This window comes from Typopeltis vanoorti, chromosome 7, assembly GCF_054136105.1.
Source record: "Typopeltis vanoorti isolate ZY-2024b chromosome 7, IOZ_Tvanoo_1.0, whole genome shotgun sequence".
In the NCBI taxonomy this organism is placed as follows: Eukaryota; Metazoa; Arthropoda; class Arachnida; order Uropygi; family Thelyphonidae; genus Typopeltis; species Typopeltis vanoorti.
The window spans coordinates 14,890,631-14,908,525 of NC_143555.1; the positions used below are offsets into that span (position 1 = coordinate 14,890,631).

The window sequence follows — 17,895 nt, forward strand, 5'->3', positions numbered from 1 at the left end:
GTCTCGCATAACGCGATTTATATAACGCTGCATTTCTGTGGAACCTAACATCCGCGTTATACGAGGGTTACCTGTATATGTTTACCGGCTATCTTTATTCCTTCTTCTGCATTCTCCAGTGCTTCTTTTAACATTGCTTCGGAACAAAATTGGTGACAATGAACAGCCTTGTCTTACTCCTCTTCCAATGGTACCTGGTTCTGTTGTACCATACATATCTCTTACTATAGCAGTTTGTCCCGTATATAGTGAAATAACAGTCCTACCATAACCGCAATTAGGTTTTTATAAAGATATATTTATATTTCTTAACAAGAACGACCCCAAAACTGAAGATCTTCTTTGTCAAAGGAGTAAACAGATAGTCGTGTTTAGAGCAATTGAGCTTTTTCATGATGGAATCCCGTTTCTGTTCCGCATGATTCTTAAAGGAATTATTTTTTTTTTTTTTATAGCACTTGATATGGAGAGAAGAGAATAACATCGATGCGATGGTGACAGACTACGTGCCTAATGAGGTAAGTACAATATTTGATATTGCAAGTCGCGTTAATTGCGCTTTTAATCTAATTCGATCTCAGAATTTGTGCTCGTGAGCTGGACTTACCTTAAGACCTTTGTTAAGTCGAATATTCCATTTGCAGCCTGGAAATTAGCCAATATTCAACTTGTTTCGAAAGAAATGCGAAACAAATCTGGATCATGGAATTCGCATTTGTAAGATGCAAACAATCCATCGCAGTGCAGCATTTAATGTAATCTTCCTTCCTGGATACGATCGGTTGCATGTTCTTAAACTTGTAAGGTGCATTTCTCAATTTGGACCTAATTGAGAGAGGGGAACCCCTCTCATTTGCCGTGAATCTTCTGTCTGTCCTAAAGAAAGATGAAATGTTTGCAGTTCATTGACTGTAATGCAAACTAGCAACACCAAAAATAAACGAAGTTACAATATGAATGAAAAATTAATGACTAGACCCAAACAGTTGAACTTAATAACATTTTAAAAAAGGATATTAATTAACATCTTTGTCTTGAAAGTAAGGAAGGTGAAAACTTGAAAGGCTTGATTGGAGCCGAGATGGTATGCAGTTTATATAAGGTGTGCAGTGGTGGCTACAAGATAGCGCCAAGTGTAGAAAATACTTGCCATTCTTATATCACTCCTACCTTCAAGACATAGGGATGTGAATTGATATCGTTCTTTTTAAACCTCATTAAATTCGATGTTTAAGCGTTTTTGTTAAAAAAAAAAGGGTTGATCCATAACCAAAAACAGCTTAGCTTGTTCATTCACATCGTAAACATTTTAGGATCATCGTGATTTTCAGTAATGTAAGGTACTAATATATTGTTTCTTGCCATTTCCATAACCCCTTTCCTTAGGCCGGCTTCAAATCTCTTATAATCGGATATAGAAATTCTCCTCAGAAAACTTGACTATGCATTGGCCGTTTCCCGTGGTTAATTTTCATATCTCAGTGCAAACTTCACTTTACAAATTTTAAAAAAATGCCTTTCCCCATCACATCATAACAAAATTTGCTGCCATGTAAGGAAGCGAATTCATTTCTGGTAATAATCAAATTGTTACAAAGCCTCAGTATCTCTTATAAATTAAGTTCGTAGCTATAGTGATAGACACAGTATAAAAACTCAAAGATATAACTATGTCCATAGGAATAAAAATCGGCTAAAATATATCTTAGGCCCCAAAGAATGGCAAAATTTGAGAAATAAATTACAATCATTAATTAAACGTTTTTTCTACATAATAGAAGAACGTCATAATAAGAATTATTATAACGTTATTATTAATAATAACATAACATATTTACTAATAAGGTTATTAGTAATTGTGACAGATACACAAACCAGGCTATCCTATGCGTGCGATAATTTTATAATTTCATACACGCATACAACAACAGCACCCTTACCAAAATTGATTGTGCTTCTACTAACACCTTTGTTAAAATATTCAAAATTTATGATAAAAAATGTTGATCAGCTCTTCCAACATATCAAGCAAACTACCATATTTCTAAGCAACTCCTCTTTAGAGACTTCATCACTATTACGAACAGTGATGTACGCAAACCCTTGACATAGTCCACTTTGTTTATAAATGATCAATCCGTATGGGAACATAAAAATTATCTCCTACAGATATCTTCTTTCTACTAAGATTAATAATCTCAGCAAAGTCCTTTAAATACGATGATAATTTTGAGACTAAATCTTCGGTCTTTCCATGGACCAAAACATTAGTGGTGTACTCGCTGAACTTTTTCTTGCCCATATGGAAACCCAATTCTCATTCCCCTCTCTACCGATTGACGTCGCTTCTTATAGTAGATACGTGGACGACGTACTGTGCATTGGTAACGTGGTTACCGTACAGCTGTTATGCTGTACGGTAACCACGTTAGCCCGTTCATTCAACACCTTTAGCCCCAGATTACAATTCTCGGTCGAATAGATTTGATGGTCATATCAGTATCAAAGTATACCTAACCCACAGACATTGGAGATTATTTGCATTCACCTTCTGCTATCACCCTTACTCCGTCAAAATCTGCCATTTTAACACAATTAATCAACGCCTACAAATCTTCAGAAACTGCTTTAGACCAAGAAATTACTCATGTGAAAGATAACTTCGACTCTTATAGACTACGTTATTCATTCAGTCCAAAATCACGTGTCTTCTTCGCAAAACCACATATCAACGCCACTTATAGCTTCAGAATTCCCACATATCTAAACCATATATAAAGTCATAAGCTACTGTGCCATAATGTAGTTTACAAGTTCAACTGCCAGTGAGGATGTAACACCTGTTATATCGGTTCCACCATGCGTTCGATCAAATAATTCGACCTAATTAACACTTTCGGGTTTGTAATCGCGAAAGTGCTTAATGGTTGGTCTAGCAACTATATCAATAGAGGCGCACATTGCATATAATTTAAATTTAGAACTTATAAACAGTTTTATTGTGCGATATCCCCATAAAGAAACATCGAATATTATTATTAATCCTTTTGCATTAATGTTTCTCTTGTAATAAAATAGCAATTGGAGATTTTCTTCTTCTTCTTCTTATTGTGCTATCTTCTATCGAAGGTCAGCGACCATCTTGGCGAACAAACTGCGCTCTTGTGCTAATCTGAGCAGTTGTGCACTGCTCTTTCCTGTCCACGTCTTGATGTTGTCAAACCATGATATTCTTTTTCTTCCTCTAGTTCCTTTGCCACCAATTCTTCCTATCAAAATAGTTTGTAGAAGTTGGTATTTGCTGTTTCTCATGATGTGGCCAAGATATGATGTTTTTCGTTTCTTGATTATTTGTACAAGATGTTTAGCTTTGCCAATGGATTTTAAGACATCTTCATTGGTAATTTTTTCTGTCCATTGATATCTTTAGTATTCTTCTGTATAGCCACATCTCAAAGGCTTCGATTTTCTTGATGGTTGTCGCCTTCAATGTCCATGTTTCAACTCCATAGAGCAGAATGGACCACACGTAGCATTTCAGCATTCGGCATCTGACTTCCATGTTTAGGTCTTTATTGCAGAATAGTGTTCTCATTTTCATGAAGGACTGCCGTGCAACTTCAATCCTTGTCTTTATATCTATTTCTGGATCCCACCGTTCATTAAGCCAGCAACCAAGATATTTATATCTTGACACTTGATCAATATTTTTCCCATTGAGTGTTGTCAGTTTCATTGATGAGGCTGGATGTTTGCTGATGATCATGTATTTTGTCTTGTTGATGTTTATATTTATTCCCATTCTTTGGCTTTCTATGTATACTCTGTCAACGAGTTTTTGGAGATCCATAATGTTATCTGCAATTAGCACGGTGTCATCTGCATATCGTAGGTTGTTAACAATCTTTCCATTTATTGTGATTCCCTCTGGACATTCTTCCAATGCTTTTTTAAAGATTACCTCTGCATATATGTTGAACAGGAGTGGTGAGAGCACACATCCTTGTCTCACTCCTCTTTTGATGTTAATATCACTGGTGGTAATGTTGTCTAATTGAACGGTAGCTGACTGATTCCAATACAGATTTGTTATTAGTCTTATGTCTTGTTCGTCTAGCCTTATTTGTTGAAGGATTTCTATTAAGTTGGTGTGTCTGACTTTGTCGAATGCTTTTTCAAAATCTATGAAACACATAAAGACAGATTTCTGTTTTTCTATGCATTTTTGTATCAATATTTAGATACAGAAAAGGGCCTCTCTAGTACCAAAACCATTCCGAAAGCCGAATTGTGTTTCACTTAGAGTTTCTTCACTTTTTCTATAAATGCGATTCTGAATTACTTTCAAAAATATTTTTAATGTTTGGCTCATTAGACTAATAAGTCTGAAGTCACCACAGGAATTCGCTTTGTGTTTCTTTGGGATAGTGATAAATGTAGATTTGAGCCAATCTGATGGAAATTCATCACTTTCATATATTTTATTAAATAGTTTTTCAAGAAGTTTGATGTTATCTGGTTCGATTAATTTTAAAAATTCTGTTTGCACACCATCTGGTCCACTGGCTTTTCCTGTTTTACTTGTTCGTATAGCATTCTCTATTTCGCCTTTCATGATTGCTGGTCCTTGAATGTTATCTTTTATATTTATGGGCTTCTGTCTAGTATCATTGATACTAGACATTGATACTAAGATTGCCTCGGGGCGCGATCTAATCTGGCGACAACCCTGGTTCTCAGTATATTGAACACAGAAGAGCCACTACCCTGGTTAGAAAGAAAGAACATTAAGAAATGCATACGATACGGACAACCCAAAAGGGGGATTACCAAAACATGTCTTGGGAAAAGATAATTTCATCAGATTAAAATTAATCCAAGTTATCAAAGAAATCTCACTGCAGATCGCAGTGACTTTCCATGGTAGCTGGAGAAGCTCCATGGAAATGGTTTACTTTATTCCCTTTCCACGTGGTTACGTTCAGAGAAAACAACTGTTTAAGTGAAATATGGAAATTACTTTGAGAATCACCACCTTGACACAATAACGAGGGATTTCTGCAAAACTTATTGGCATCTAAAAGGGATTTCGGAGCAAAAATGTCATTCTAGATTCAAAAGGATTCTTTAAGTCCACGTCATATTTTAATGACATTATGTGATGTGCCTCTTGTGTGTATTCTTTTAATAGAGATGGATAAAAACGCGTGTTTTAATACAGAGAGAGAGAAAGAGTAATTTTTGCGCAGAGAAAAGTGAGGTTTGTGGAGGGGAAGGTAAGTATGGAAATAATAATTTGAAGAATAGCCTTAAAATGATTCCTATGAGAATTAAGAATATTAAAAATGCTTTGACAGAGCAGTGAAAACCAAACTTCACTGATAAAATCGAGAAATATGGAGGGACCCCTCCCACACAAACCCTTTGGGGACCGTATCCTTTTAAGTAATACAATGCTACGACCACTTCATGACAAATGCAGCATGTGCTCTGTAAACTATTCTGTTTCTTGTTCAGAATTCCGATTACCTTGCTTATAGCAATATAAAAATCCACATATTCATGCTAAGAGTTTTATTGCAATTTAATAACTGTTGAAAAGAGTGAGGCCCTTGAGTTTTTCTATCTACATTTCATGTTCGTAGTTTAGTCCATGTGTAGTTATTTTTCACAACCTAATGAGAAATAGAAAGAGTATATAAAACATGTAAACAGAAGTAATATATGAACGCAATATTTGGATATAAACAATTCCATTCTTAGATTTTTAAAAAAAAATCTATATTGTAGTTGCATTCTCTACTATCACGAATAACCAATTTGTCTATTGTTACGCCATCTATCGGTTATATGTGGAACCAAACGATCAGTATCCAATTACTACAAATTTAAAACGATCTATATATTTCCTTGACTTTTATATAATATTAAAATTTTTTTCACAAAAAATACTTTCACAGAGAGTTAAAGTTCTGGGCTGGTACTTTTTTTTATAGCGTTTAGTGCGACCAAATTAAATTGATCTTTCCTTAAACATTTTCTCATTCAATTTCAGAAATCAGTGTCATGAACAGTTAAATTTTTGTTAATTAATTCCCTCATTTTGTAATTTGGTGCTTTAGTGCTTTGTGTCTTCTTTTATTATTACAACTAGCTGTAGTACAAAGGTACTTTTACGATACAAATTATTGTTATATTTTACTTTATACTTCTGCGAGAATTAATTTTTTTTCCTTTCAAAATTCATGAATGTCGAAAATTGGTTTGTATTTTAACAATAACTTAATAGCAAATTAGAGCATCTCATCAGGAATCAATAGTCGTACGTATTTTTTAACTTAAGGTTTGAATTTATAGTAATTAGTCATTTGGTTCCCAAAGAACCAATAGATGGCGCCACAATAGAAATAAACGTAATTTAGCGTAACCGAGATTAGTACTGATTTAGACTTTTTCTTGGAGGGATTCACGTTTAAATAAATGGAAGTTCTAGCATTTCCGTCCATGAAAATCCACATTCCAAGTAATTCATATCATACATATGAAGATTTTTCATCTTCTTCCTACTTGGTTCTCTAGAGATGTCAGACGACACACCCTTATCAATTTCATTTGATTCAGATGCAAAATCAACCTTTTCTTGTTGCTTACAGCTACTTGTATCTGCTATATTGCTCTCTTTTGGGGGTTTTATAAATCCAATCTTTAACCGATGATCCATACGTAAGAATTTGAACGCTAAAAAAATACCGTATTTACTGGAATATAACTCGCACTTTTTTTCCCCCAATATTAAAACTAAAAAATCATAGTGCCAGATATATGTGGGGATTTTCGGAAACTAAAGTTTTTCAGAAAAAAAACTGAAAATGGTGCGACTTACCAAGAAACTCCTACTCGCTATCGCTACTTTTGGCATCGAGAACTTCTTTTTCCTTGTAAAAGAAGTCATCGTCAAAGTCATCTACCCAAATAGCGTCATCTTCTTTCCCATTATTTCAAACAAAAATTACCAGCAATTTACAAGACTTCAGATATGTAGAGCAGCTATGAAGAAGTGCATACGATTGGTGCGGTATTAACAAAAGATGGCGGGAACCAAAGACAAATTAGCATTTCAACAGTTGAATTGAAATGCTAATTCCCTTCAACCGAATTCCATAATATCTGAAACACATTCACTATGTATTTCCTAGTTTTAACACGTTGACGACTGGGTGTTGTCAAGCAAACCATACGTTGCACCGGTAACATATGGTTTTGCGTGAGCCTATACAGCAGTTTTTGTTGGAGAGGAGATGTGATTCATTAGGTCGTGTCGTTTTCATCCCAGTTGTCTCTGATTGCACTATATTGTTGAGAAATATATTACACAGACTGCAAATGTCTCTGTACCTTATTCAGTGATACAATAAAACTACTTGTTTTTCTTGTGTCTTAAGTATAGTGACACTGTTGGGGAGGGCGTGTTGTTTACCGCAGGGTGCGAGTTACTATCGCCAGGACGGGAATCGTGGTGATATTGATAATGATGCATAGTCGCAAATTGCATTATAAAATATGTATTTAGTTATATTTAAGACGGTGTGATTCAAAATTCGGTTGTATATTGATTATTATTATTTCTGTTTTATTTTCAGATTTTGGAAGCTTACGAAGCGAAAGGATTTTTGGGCTATGACAACGAAGGTTATCCTGTTAAACTTTATGATGTGGGTGCTTTTGATGTGATCGGTAAGTTATGCAATCCACTGGCCGTTTTACTCGCTTGTTTCGCTATCTGCTTTACTATTATTATTCTTAATAATAACTCAAGAATGTAAATCTACCATAGCAATGATTTGGGTTCATTAGAATGTACTTCATTCTAATGTTGTATATCGCTGATGTGGATACTTTTAGTGATGCATTTTGAATAATGCCATAATATCGCAAATACTTATTCTAGCATTCGTTGCTAATTACAGGAATGGTGAAAGCGGTTCCTGTAAAAGATTTTGTGATGTATTACAACATGCAGTTTGAACAGGACTTCAAGATCATGAGTGAACAGTCCAAGAAAGTAAGTTATTATAGATCATAATATTTGCATTTTGGTTGCGTCAGTTTGTGTGCAAGATGCTTCATTTTCGCCTTCCTGACTTTAACTACCTCAGCGGAGATGTAAACAAAAGCGACCCGTGCAATCTTATCACAAATAACCAATTAGAAGCATTTAATTTATTCTGAATTCACTCTAAGGGGATTGAGATTGGGTGTCTTGAAACCTGCAGCAATTTGGCTGACTGCAGGAAGGGATACACCACGCCAATTTTTTTATTGGATATGAAATACGTTTAACCAATCGTGTATAATACTCTGGCGTCATGTACCAATGTGTTGTCTTATTAATAATGTAAAAGGATTCTTTGTAGAATTGGCTGATCTGATTTCATTGGATTATCTTGTACGAACGCATTTAACTGCTTAGATATCACCAAACTCTCTAAATTATAAAATGCAAGCAATGCAATCATGTTGCATTTTGATACATCGTTTTCCACAAAAATAGCCCCAATTTTCTTACGAGATCGGAATAATTTACCGATACAATAAGTACAAAACACACTAAATTCGAGGCACTTCATCCCTCTAGTAAGGAGGAAATGGCATCGTACCGATCAAAAAATAATCGCCTATCAGCTTATATATAATATACTAGAGCATGGGATTAATTCGAACATGGATTCTAGATATTACAAACGATCGATTTGATGCGGACTCGAAACCATCTGCACATAATTAAAAAAAATTGTAAATATTTTTTCTAAGTTTAAAAATTATTAAATGCCCGCACATTTTCTCGTGCTGCGGATCTGGTACGTGTGTAGGCTTTATTTATCACACTCTTTGGATGGATGAAAATTTATAATATGAAAGTCACTGGAAATTAAGGGAACCTCGCTTCCCATCATCTTAATGAGAATTTAAAAAGAAAACGAGGGGGGAGGGTATTGAAATTCTGAATTCAGTACGTTTAAGGGTTATGTAACATAGACGTCAGAACCGTGAAATTAATCAATCGGGATATTTAGTGAAACCTACTTCAATACAACAAAAAGCCAGTGATAAATATGATTTGAAGTTTCCCTGTAATTAAAAAAAAGGAATAATCAATAGGACCTTATTGACTTGAATATTCGCAATATTATTTTGCGCTGATTTCCTAAAGGAAGATGGGTTGGTACCCCATTTTTTCCTCTTCCGGGTCCCCACTCTTAGCGATTGACTTCCAATAAATCATACGGAGATACGAACTTATGCAATCTCCACACGTATTACTAGTTAAGAGTTTTTCATTTATGGTGTGAACCCCCGATGATAGCATTTATTGATGGTGAGGAGGCTTGCTTAGGTCAATGAAACTTCAAGTCAACCAAAAATATTGTTGGAATTTAAAAATGACAGAAATTAAAAAAAAAAAAAAAGATTTCTCAAGTGATTGAATCACGGTATCAAGAAGACAGGAAGCAGTATATGGGATGAACAAAAAAGTGATCTTATAGAGAAATACTAAAACCTAAGAGTATGGACAGATCTTTCGTATGTGCACACAAACCCATGTAAGGATGCTGGAAACAAACTGCTGCAAATAATAGTAAAAGTAAAAATGGATTTTTACCACTCACTGATAATTATAATAGATATTTAATAAATTGAAAAGCTGCTTCAGAAGAAGAGTTTATCAAGCATGCCTCCAACATTTAAGAAGGGAACTAAAAATGCTTCAATAATTATACCTGTTAACATTGGATTTCAAAGCCTAGAGATCACGGGTGGCCAAACTTTTAGACGTTGGGGGCTTACCTAGTGAAAATATTTCTGCGGGGGACTATAGCTGCGATCGAAAATTGTGGAGTATTTTCGAGATTTTTAAAAGTTTATAAGGCAATAAATATAACAAAAAAAAAGAAAATTTATTGTTCATAACTTTATTAAAAAAATAACAATAAAAATACAAAAAACTAAATAAAATTATACAAACAAAATTGAATATTTTAATTTAATTGAACGATACCTGACATTGCATAGATGCCGCTAAGCGATCATAATCTGGATCGTACGAACTTAAAGAAATTCGTAAACACGATTCCAGTTGATCACTTAGCTGCAATCTATGCTTTGTCTTAATAGCATTCATACATGAGAATGTTGATTCGCCCAAATAAGTTGACCCAAAAAATGCGTTAAAATAAGCGGTGATTCTCCAAATATTTGGATATTTACTTTTGTGGATCAACTTCCAAAAACTATTATTTGAAGCAATCGATTTGAGCTGGATATCGCATTTCGTATTTATAATTTCTTCTTCCAAATCTCCTCTATTTGTTCGAGAAATTCATTCAATTTTGAAGCTGTATTCTCAACATTAATATTTCCATTGAAGGGATATGATAAAAAAGTAGCGAGATCATCGAGCTTGCTGATTCCTACAAATCTTACCTCAAATTCGTTCATTAAAAGTCTTAGGCTTTCAGCGTGTTTATTCAAGGTGACTTTTTGTACTCCCTTGACTGGTCGTCCAAATTTTTAAAATGTTTCAATTCTCACCGCTTGAATAGTATTTCAAACATGTTTAATTTTTCCTTGAACGATTTTAAGGAGCTTATCATATCAATGAGTGTTTTATTTTTTCCTTGTAATTATAAGTTTAGGTTATTTAGTTTTTCTGTAATGTCACAGAAAAAGGCGAGGTCAAGTAACCATTCTTTATCGTTTAATTCTGGATGTGAATCATCTCTGTTTTTCAAAAACGAATTTATTTCTGGAAGAAGTTCTTTGAATCTTGCTAAAAATGTGGCGCGGTTTAACCATTCCATAATTCTCCATCTTGAAACGGCTTATTACGTTTAATTAAAGTTTCAGGAACTTTGAATGACGCAATTGGAGCAGCCTTTGCACCTGTAGTGTACTTGACGAAAATATTTTGTTGTGCTGTCAGTAGTGTCTTCATTTGATGTACCTTTGCTTTTCTTAAGGCAGTGCCCTGTGGATAATCTTCTTCGTAGTTTTTATGAACAGCTCGATAGTGTCTTTCAACATTTGCTTTTTTCGGTAAAGCCACATTGGCGTTGCAAATTATACATACGTATTTGTCTTTCATCATAATAAAGAAAAAATCTTTATTATTTTTTCCGTCTAGCGAATGTTTCTGGACGAAGCGAATCACGTGAGTGCTGTAAAGCGACGGCTTCGTTAACAATTTTTTTATCAGTTAATAATTTTGATTATCATTTATCTATTCATTTTCAATCTATTTATTCGCTTAATTTGCTACATTCAGGCGCCTTGCGGTCGACGTCTTGGCTACCCTGCTATAGATGGTACTCTTTAGGGAACATAGCTGGTGACACTGTTTCAGAAAAGGCAGCAGTGGATGGAATGAATGAAGAGACAGAAAATTTTTTTCTGCGGGTGTCGATGAACTGTGGAAGTACTTTGAGTAGCTGCGATATGCGTTTTAGAAGACGGGGTGGGGGAATCATCCTTGATGAAGCGTCCATGGAAACAAAAATTGTGAAACCATGAGTGCCCATTGATGATCAGATCGTAATCTCAGGATATGTTAAGCGAACCAATTGGGACTTGAAATTAATTTCAAGAAAACTAAATGTTTGTTAATTGGAGAACCTGTTTGGGATTTTGTTGTTGATGAAGCTGTAGTTAAGCCTTTTTGATTTTAAATATTTGGGAGTAGTGATATCAGAAGATAGAAATAATGTGATCCTAAACAGAATTGGACAAGTTGATCAGGATATGAAAGAACTGAATTCAATATTTTTGACTGACTCAGGAAATTTTAAATGAAATAAGGACGAAGGATTACATACGTCAAGCGAGTGAAAACAATAATTACAATAAAATAGCTGAAGTTTGAGAATTGAAAAAAAGCAAAAAAAAAAAAAAAAAAAAAACATGCTTTTAGAGAGGGGATGGATTGCCTATGAACGACTTGTGGCGTTTCGCGAAACAACAAATGTATAATGAGAAAAAAAAAGAGGATGCAGAGAAGTACACGGAAAGATAAGTGATAGTAGTAAGAGACTTATAATGCAAATAGAGGACGATGGAAAACAACGTTTATGAATGGATCCAAAAAGAAAGATTGAAAGAGAATGGACAATTCAGCCAGAAATGAGCTGTCTTTCTTACGATAGTTGCTCATGGCCATCAACGATTAGAAGCTTGTGCCATGGCGAGAGCGGCAGACAACTACTGCCATCTGGTGTTTTTAATTGGTATTACTACTTGAACTGCGAGGTTTATGCTTTTTTATTAAATGTTAGGTTCAAGAACTTGTTGCTAAAGATACGCTAACTCGAGAACTGGCTGAAGAATAGAAATACCAAATGAGCAGCCCGGAAAGATCTCGTGAATGTGTGAGTGTGTTCTTAAGTAGTATCAGATCATTTAATGTGAAGAAGTGTCATTTTTCCTAATGCAGTGTAGCTTTATATTACTCACTAAACATGTCGAGTCAAATTAATTTACTGCTGTATATCTTTGCGATTTTTTTTTTTTTTTTTTTTTTGCAGATTGGTAAAAGAATTGATAAAATGGTTTATATATTAAACCACGAGAACTTGAATGTGCTCCATTGGGCAAGGAAGTCGGGTAAGTTCACTTCTTTCGCTTTATTAAAAAATCATCTCTAAATTTAGAATAAAATGAATTGATGACACAATCACAGATACCATAAACAGAAACAAAATAGCCAAACACCAATGGCGGCAAATGGGTCTCTTCTCAGAATTCGAAGAACAACTGCAGATCATAGAAATAAAAAACCCATCATAAATACCAAACTCAAAACCATACTTGTAGAACGCGAAGAAATAAAATAAATATACATAAGCAAAAGAAACCCATATAATATACTTCCTCATTAAGCTGTATAACCACCCGTATATTAATTGCTTTATACTATAATTGGTTGTAGCCTTGTGTATAATAATGATCAATTATGGAGTTTGTAGTTTCGTTTTATGTTTCAAAAATGTCAATGACAATCTATATAATGGAAGAGCTTGACCACATTTTAATGACGTATGATATGTAAAGTAATTATATGCATTTGCTTAAATATGATATATGTAAATAGCGCTTAAAGGTCTGCGATAAGTTCATAATGTATGAAACCAAACCTTTATATTTTCAAAACAAACATTACACAGGTTTATTAGAGAAGAAATTATTTAAGAAGTGTTTCCTAACACGACAAAAAAAAAAAAAAAAATACAGCACAATCCCAAGAAGGAAGACGTAATATACTACCAGCAAACAGTTAAATGTAACTACATATAGAAACAAATAGAATTTATGAAATAGTAATCAAAATGTTAATTTGAGTGCTTAAGATAAAATGACAACAATAATTCAGATAGAATGTATGACACACTAAATTTAAAAAAAAAAATCAAAAGCTCACATGAAGCATAAGGACGATAGGAAACGCAAGGCACTGATTATCATGAAAAAAAAAAAAAAAGACCGTATAAACACAGATAATATACACAATGTGAAACCATAAAGAAATGTCAAAGAAAAATGCCAATTAGAATGAGCATACTGTGTACAGCATGTATATAATTGTAAATAGATGAAAATTAGGATGTATGAAATAGTAATTTAAATGTTAATATGAGTGATTAAGATAGAATGATATCAATGCATGACACATTGAAGAAAAATAAGTTCAGATGAAGTATAAGGACTTTAGGAAACGCAAGGCACTGAGCAGATTATCATGTAAAAGAAGATTGTATGAACACAGATAATAGACACAATGTGAAAAAGAAACTATAAAGAAATGTCAAAGAAAAAAATGCCAATTAAAATGAGCATACTATGTACAAAATGTATATAATTGTAAATAGATGTATATTTATTCCTATTCAGATTGTATATAGATACTTTGTTGTTAATAAAATATATGTAGCTCAGTAGAAGTGGCGTTTGTACTCTACGGCGCTTGATCGCACGACGAAAGGCGTTCGACTCTACTCGCCGACTAGAGGAACTTTTCCTAAGCCTTTTCTCGACCGGTTCCCGAGTTAGTCTATCTCTTGCACGGGCTAGCGGGTTTTTTCTCTTGGAAACTCGGGTTTTTCGTCCCGTAAACTCAAGAAAATCGGCCGTCGAACCCACACTATTTTCAGACATTAAAATATTGTGTTAGGGTTAGGTACCACGAGATGGCGACACTTGCTAGCCGCCTTCATTGCGTACAAATTAATTAGTGATAGCCTTGAGCAAGCTATCTCTGATTGGCTATCAGTGGCGATTGAACTGCCCACTCAGTCTCCAAAAGTTAGATAGGGCTAAACGGCCTCACCTACTCCCTGTAAATCGGGAACAAAAAGGTGTTAGCTGATTTTTTATTTTATTTTAACCGTATTAACGAGTTGTTCCACTGCACTCCATTACATTTTTCTGTTGTAATAATTGAACCCAGCTGAGATGTGTTGCACACTCAGCAGTTGCAAAACCATCCACAGAAACGCTCAATTAGATTTTAAACGATCCTAGTTACTTTGAAGTGAGTGCAATCCATGTTTAGAAAATGAACTCTTAATATCAGAATAATTTCAAAAATATTTATGAAAATTATGTAATCTCCTGCGATTGTTGCTTACGACCTTTTTAAGACAGTTATCATCATTTCGGATAGCAGGATTAAACAACACAAATGCTAAAAAAATATCCATTCGTCCATAATTCATAGCATAGTGTGCTAAAATGCTGTATTCCAGTGTTTCCCAAATGGTGGGTTACGACCCGGTACCTGGTCACGAAAGCTAAATGGCGTGTCGTCTAAAAAAAAAAAAACTCGAAAACCTAGGTGTTTCGTTTTTGGGTTTTCGTTTTTTACGAGACTCTAAAATACAAGTAAATGGCGTTTAATCGGGACTAATGAATAATAATTTAATTAATACAGACGAAAAACGCGTTCCGTCAGTCGCCATTTCGCTGATTAAACGTCTGGAAAGTGTCAACATTACTTTTCTCGTGGGTACGTTTCATCTTTAAAACTAATCACTAGATGTCGCTGCGTACAATGAACACTCCTTTTAAGAAAATTTCCCAGATAGACCACACTGCATACTGTGAATTTGACGTTTTTTATTATTATTTATTTATAAATAAACTTTTTGGCAAATTTACGGTTCATCTGATTTTATTTTCATTTGTTTTTCTTTTCGTTTTTTCAAAATGTGTTTCAGTGATGGAGTCTGTTTATGAATTGATCAAAACTTACGAAGCCAATTACCCGGAAGTGCTAAAAAAGCTTTATTTTGTAAACGGTGAGTGAGTTGCATTCATTTATCATTAAAGCATTTTAAATATAGCGAAAGCCTCACTTTTAAGGACAAATAATACTGCTTTTTTCTATTTATTTTTTTAATTGAATACACTGCACTGTAGAAGCAATCGGCAGTCTGAATGATAGTTGGATTTGTACAGCGCGCTGCGAAATACACCAACAAGATCGATGACCTCATACCAAGCACAATTTGGAAAACAAAAAGTGCTGATTATTGTTAATTTCTGCACGAGAGAGAGATTTTTAATAGTAGAGCGATTTATAATTCCAGTATGGATCAACTGTGCAAATTTAAAAATGCAGTGAAAGAAATCCACAAAACAAATTCAACACGTGGAGCAAAAAATTAATGCAAAAGAATTCCATCAATAGGACAACACCAAAGTGTCTTTTGAGAACTATGAAGTTACTTAAATGCATGTTATTTACATGTCTTCTGTTTCGACCATTGGAATCGCTAAATATCACACGTTCTTGTCTAAAAATTTCGATGTTAAGTTTAAATGCAGCATTTCTCTAGTCCAGCCTCTTGGACTAGAGAAGCTGCTGTCTTGCTCTATGGAGCAACACTCACGGCCGCTCTCATCCACGCAATATCAGAAGGCCAAGTGGGAGGATCTCCTAACATGCCTAATTGTCTTGGTTAGACTATTTTCAACCTTTCATGCAAACATTTGCACGGAACGTGTTGATTTTTCATAAGAAAGAGATTAGAAAAAAAATCATCTTATCCAACGTCCAAAAATCTTATTGAAATTGTTTATAGTTATTTTCAATTTTCTGTCGTATTTTTACTGGTTCCATCTATAAGGCTGTTGATTGGGATCATAACAATAAACGAATCTGTTTTCTACAACTGGGTTGTCAGCTTCTGGTCTTGAGTGCATATTGTGTGTGACAGGCAATGGATCTTTTTTGGAAGGCGCAAATCCAGCTCACAGTTTTTGTGATGACCCTATACTCTTCTTTTCATTTGATGAACTTTGAACTATTCGAATCATTAAAGGCCTTCCGAATATCAACTTTTGCAATCTCGAATTTTGATTGCCCAACAATTTTTCAATGGAATTCTGATAACGTTGTTGATAAAACTCATTTCACTCGCTCAGCAGACAATAAATTAGGTTTTTCTCTTTCACCCAAAGCGTTATTTGACATACGAACAGCTGTTCATCGCCAGAGTAATCGTGAATGCGTTCAGTCGATCAGGACTACTGTTAGATTTGGTGTATTTCTGTAAGAGGTTCTGAAAAATACTCGACTCAGTACAGAACAGAGCAGTTAGGTTGATTAGATTAGTTATTAATTTTTCACATACTCGTTGCATTCCCTTTCAGATACAGTTTTTCTTGTTCGCATTTTCTTCAATTATTCCATTGAGGCTTTCTCTAAATCTTGTTAAACATAGGCGTCAACAAATTTTCACAGTTCAACTGCAAACTCGCAGAACAAATATTCCTTCCTCCTCATTCATTCTTTCTTTTATCGCTGGAATACCCTCCCTTCTCACCTCCCAGTTATGCATTTCGTAAAGAGTGAATTTTACGTTTTTACCCTCAACGTTTCGCTATATTAGGTATTATACTTCATCACTTTCTCGTGTTTTATGGATTACCATAAAAAAACTCGACTTTTTGGTTCGTTTTTCAAGTCGATATTTACCAAGGGAAATACTGCAGTTAAGTGATAGGCCTACGTTGGTTCAAAAGTGACAGTTAGTTCCTTTATTGGGATAAATCGCAGTTATCTAGCTTCTATGTTTTACTAAAGGTCGTGTAGAATTCGTTGTGTAACAGAAGTCAAATAAACAATTTCTGGGTGCCTTCCAGTAATAAAACTGCGAATCATGTGGCTGATTCACTTTCAAACTGTAATTGCTTCAGCCGTGCTGAACTCCATTACTAACACGCATCGTCCAGGGAAGCACAGGATTCCAACATAGTATTAAGTATCGTATTTGCCGGCGTCTAAGACGCACCTCTTTTGCAGGGGCATTTTTAGGAACAAAATATTTATTGAAAAAAATATACATTTTTGAAAATAATTATAATTATAAAATAATAATAATTATTATTATAATTATAAAATACCACGTTTTCTGTTTTCAATTGTTATGAAACTATGCCGTGTTTTAAATGAAACTATGACGTTTCATTTCACTGTCGTTAATTAGCTATCCATACTTCAAATTTCTTACATATTTAACTCGAAATCACGTCTGACAAACCGGCGAGAGTAGAAGCATTAAAATTACAAATTTTGACAGATCAAAATTTGTACCTTCGGAACAGGTAGGCGGGGGGACCAATGCGGACCCCGTAGTTGTTGTTTACTGAATACGACGCACGTTGGTTTTAAGACAAATTTTAGGGGGAAAAAAGTGCGTCTTACACACTGAAAAATACGGTAATTAAGTTTACGTTACTATTAACGCCTGCGTAGCTGTGGTAAAATGTTTCTTGTTCCACAAACCCTTTCACAGCCAGTGCCCCAAGTTAGTCGATCTTTCGTTGCTTGTTCCCTAGATAAAG

At 34.5% G+C, this 17,895-nt stretch overlaps 1 protein-coding gene across 2 annotated transcripts in view; it reads left to right on the forward strand.

Annotated features, from left to right (window-relative positions):
• Window positions 1-17,895, forward strand: part of LOC150104500 (SEC14-like protein 2) — a 48,602-nt gene that overhangs the window by 16,388 nt on the left and 14,319 nt on the right. Inside the window, exons 5-9 of one of the 2 annotated variants that reach the window (XM_090395673.1) lie at window positions 456-518; window positions 7,641-7,734; window positions 7,968-8,062; window positions 12,576-12,654; window positions 15,264-15,344. In XM_090395673.1, coding sequence (XP_090251799.1) covers window positions 456-518; window positions 7,641-7,734; window positions 7,968-8,062; window positions 12,576-12,654; window positions 15,264-15,344 — 412 coding nt within the window. The remainder of the gene's footprint in view (window positions 1-455; window positions 519-7,640; window positions 7,735-7,967; window positions 8,063-12,575; window positions 12,655-15,263; window positions 15,345-17,895) is intronic. The other variant, XM_090395674.1, reaches the window with a different exon arrangement.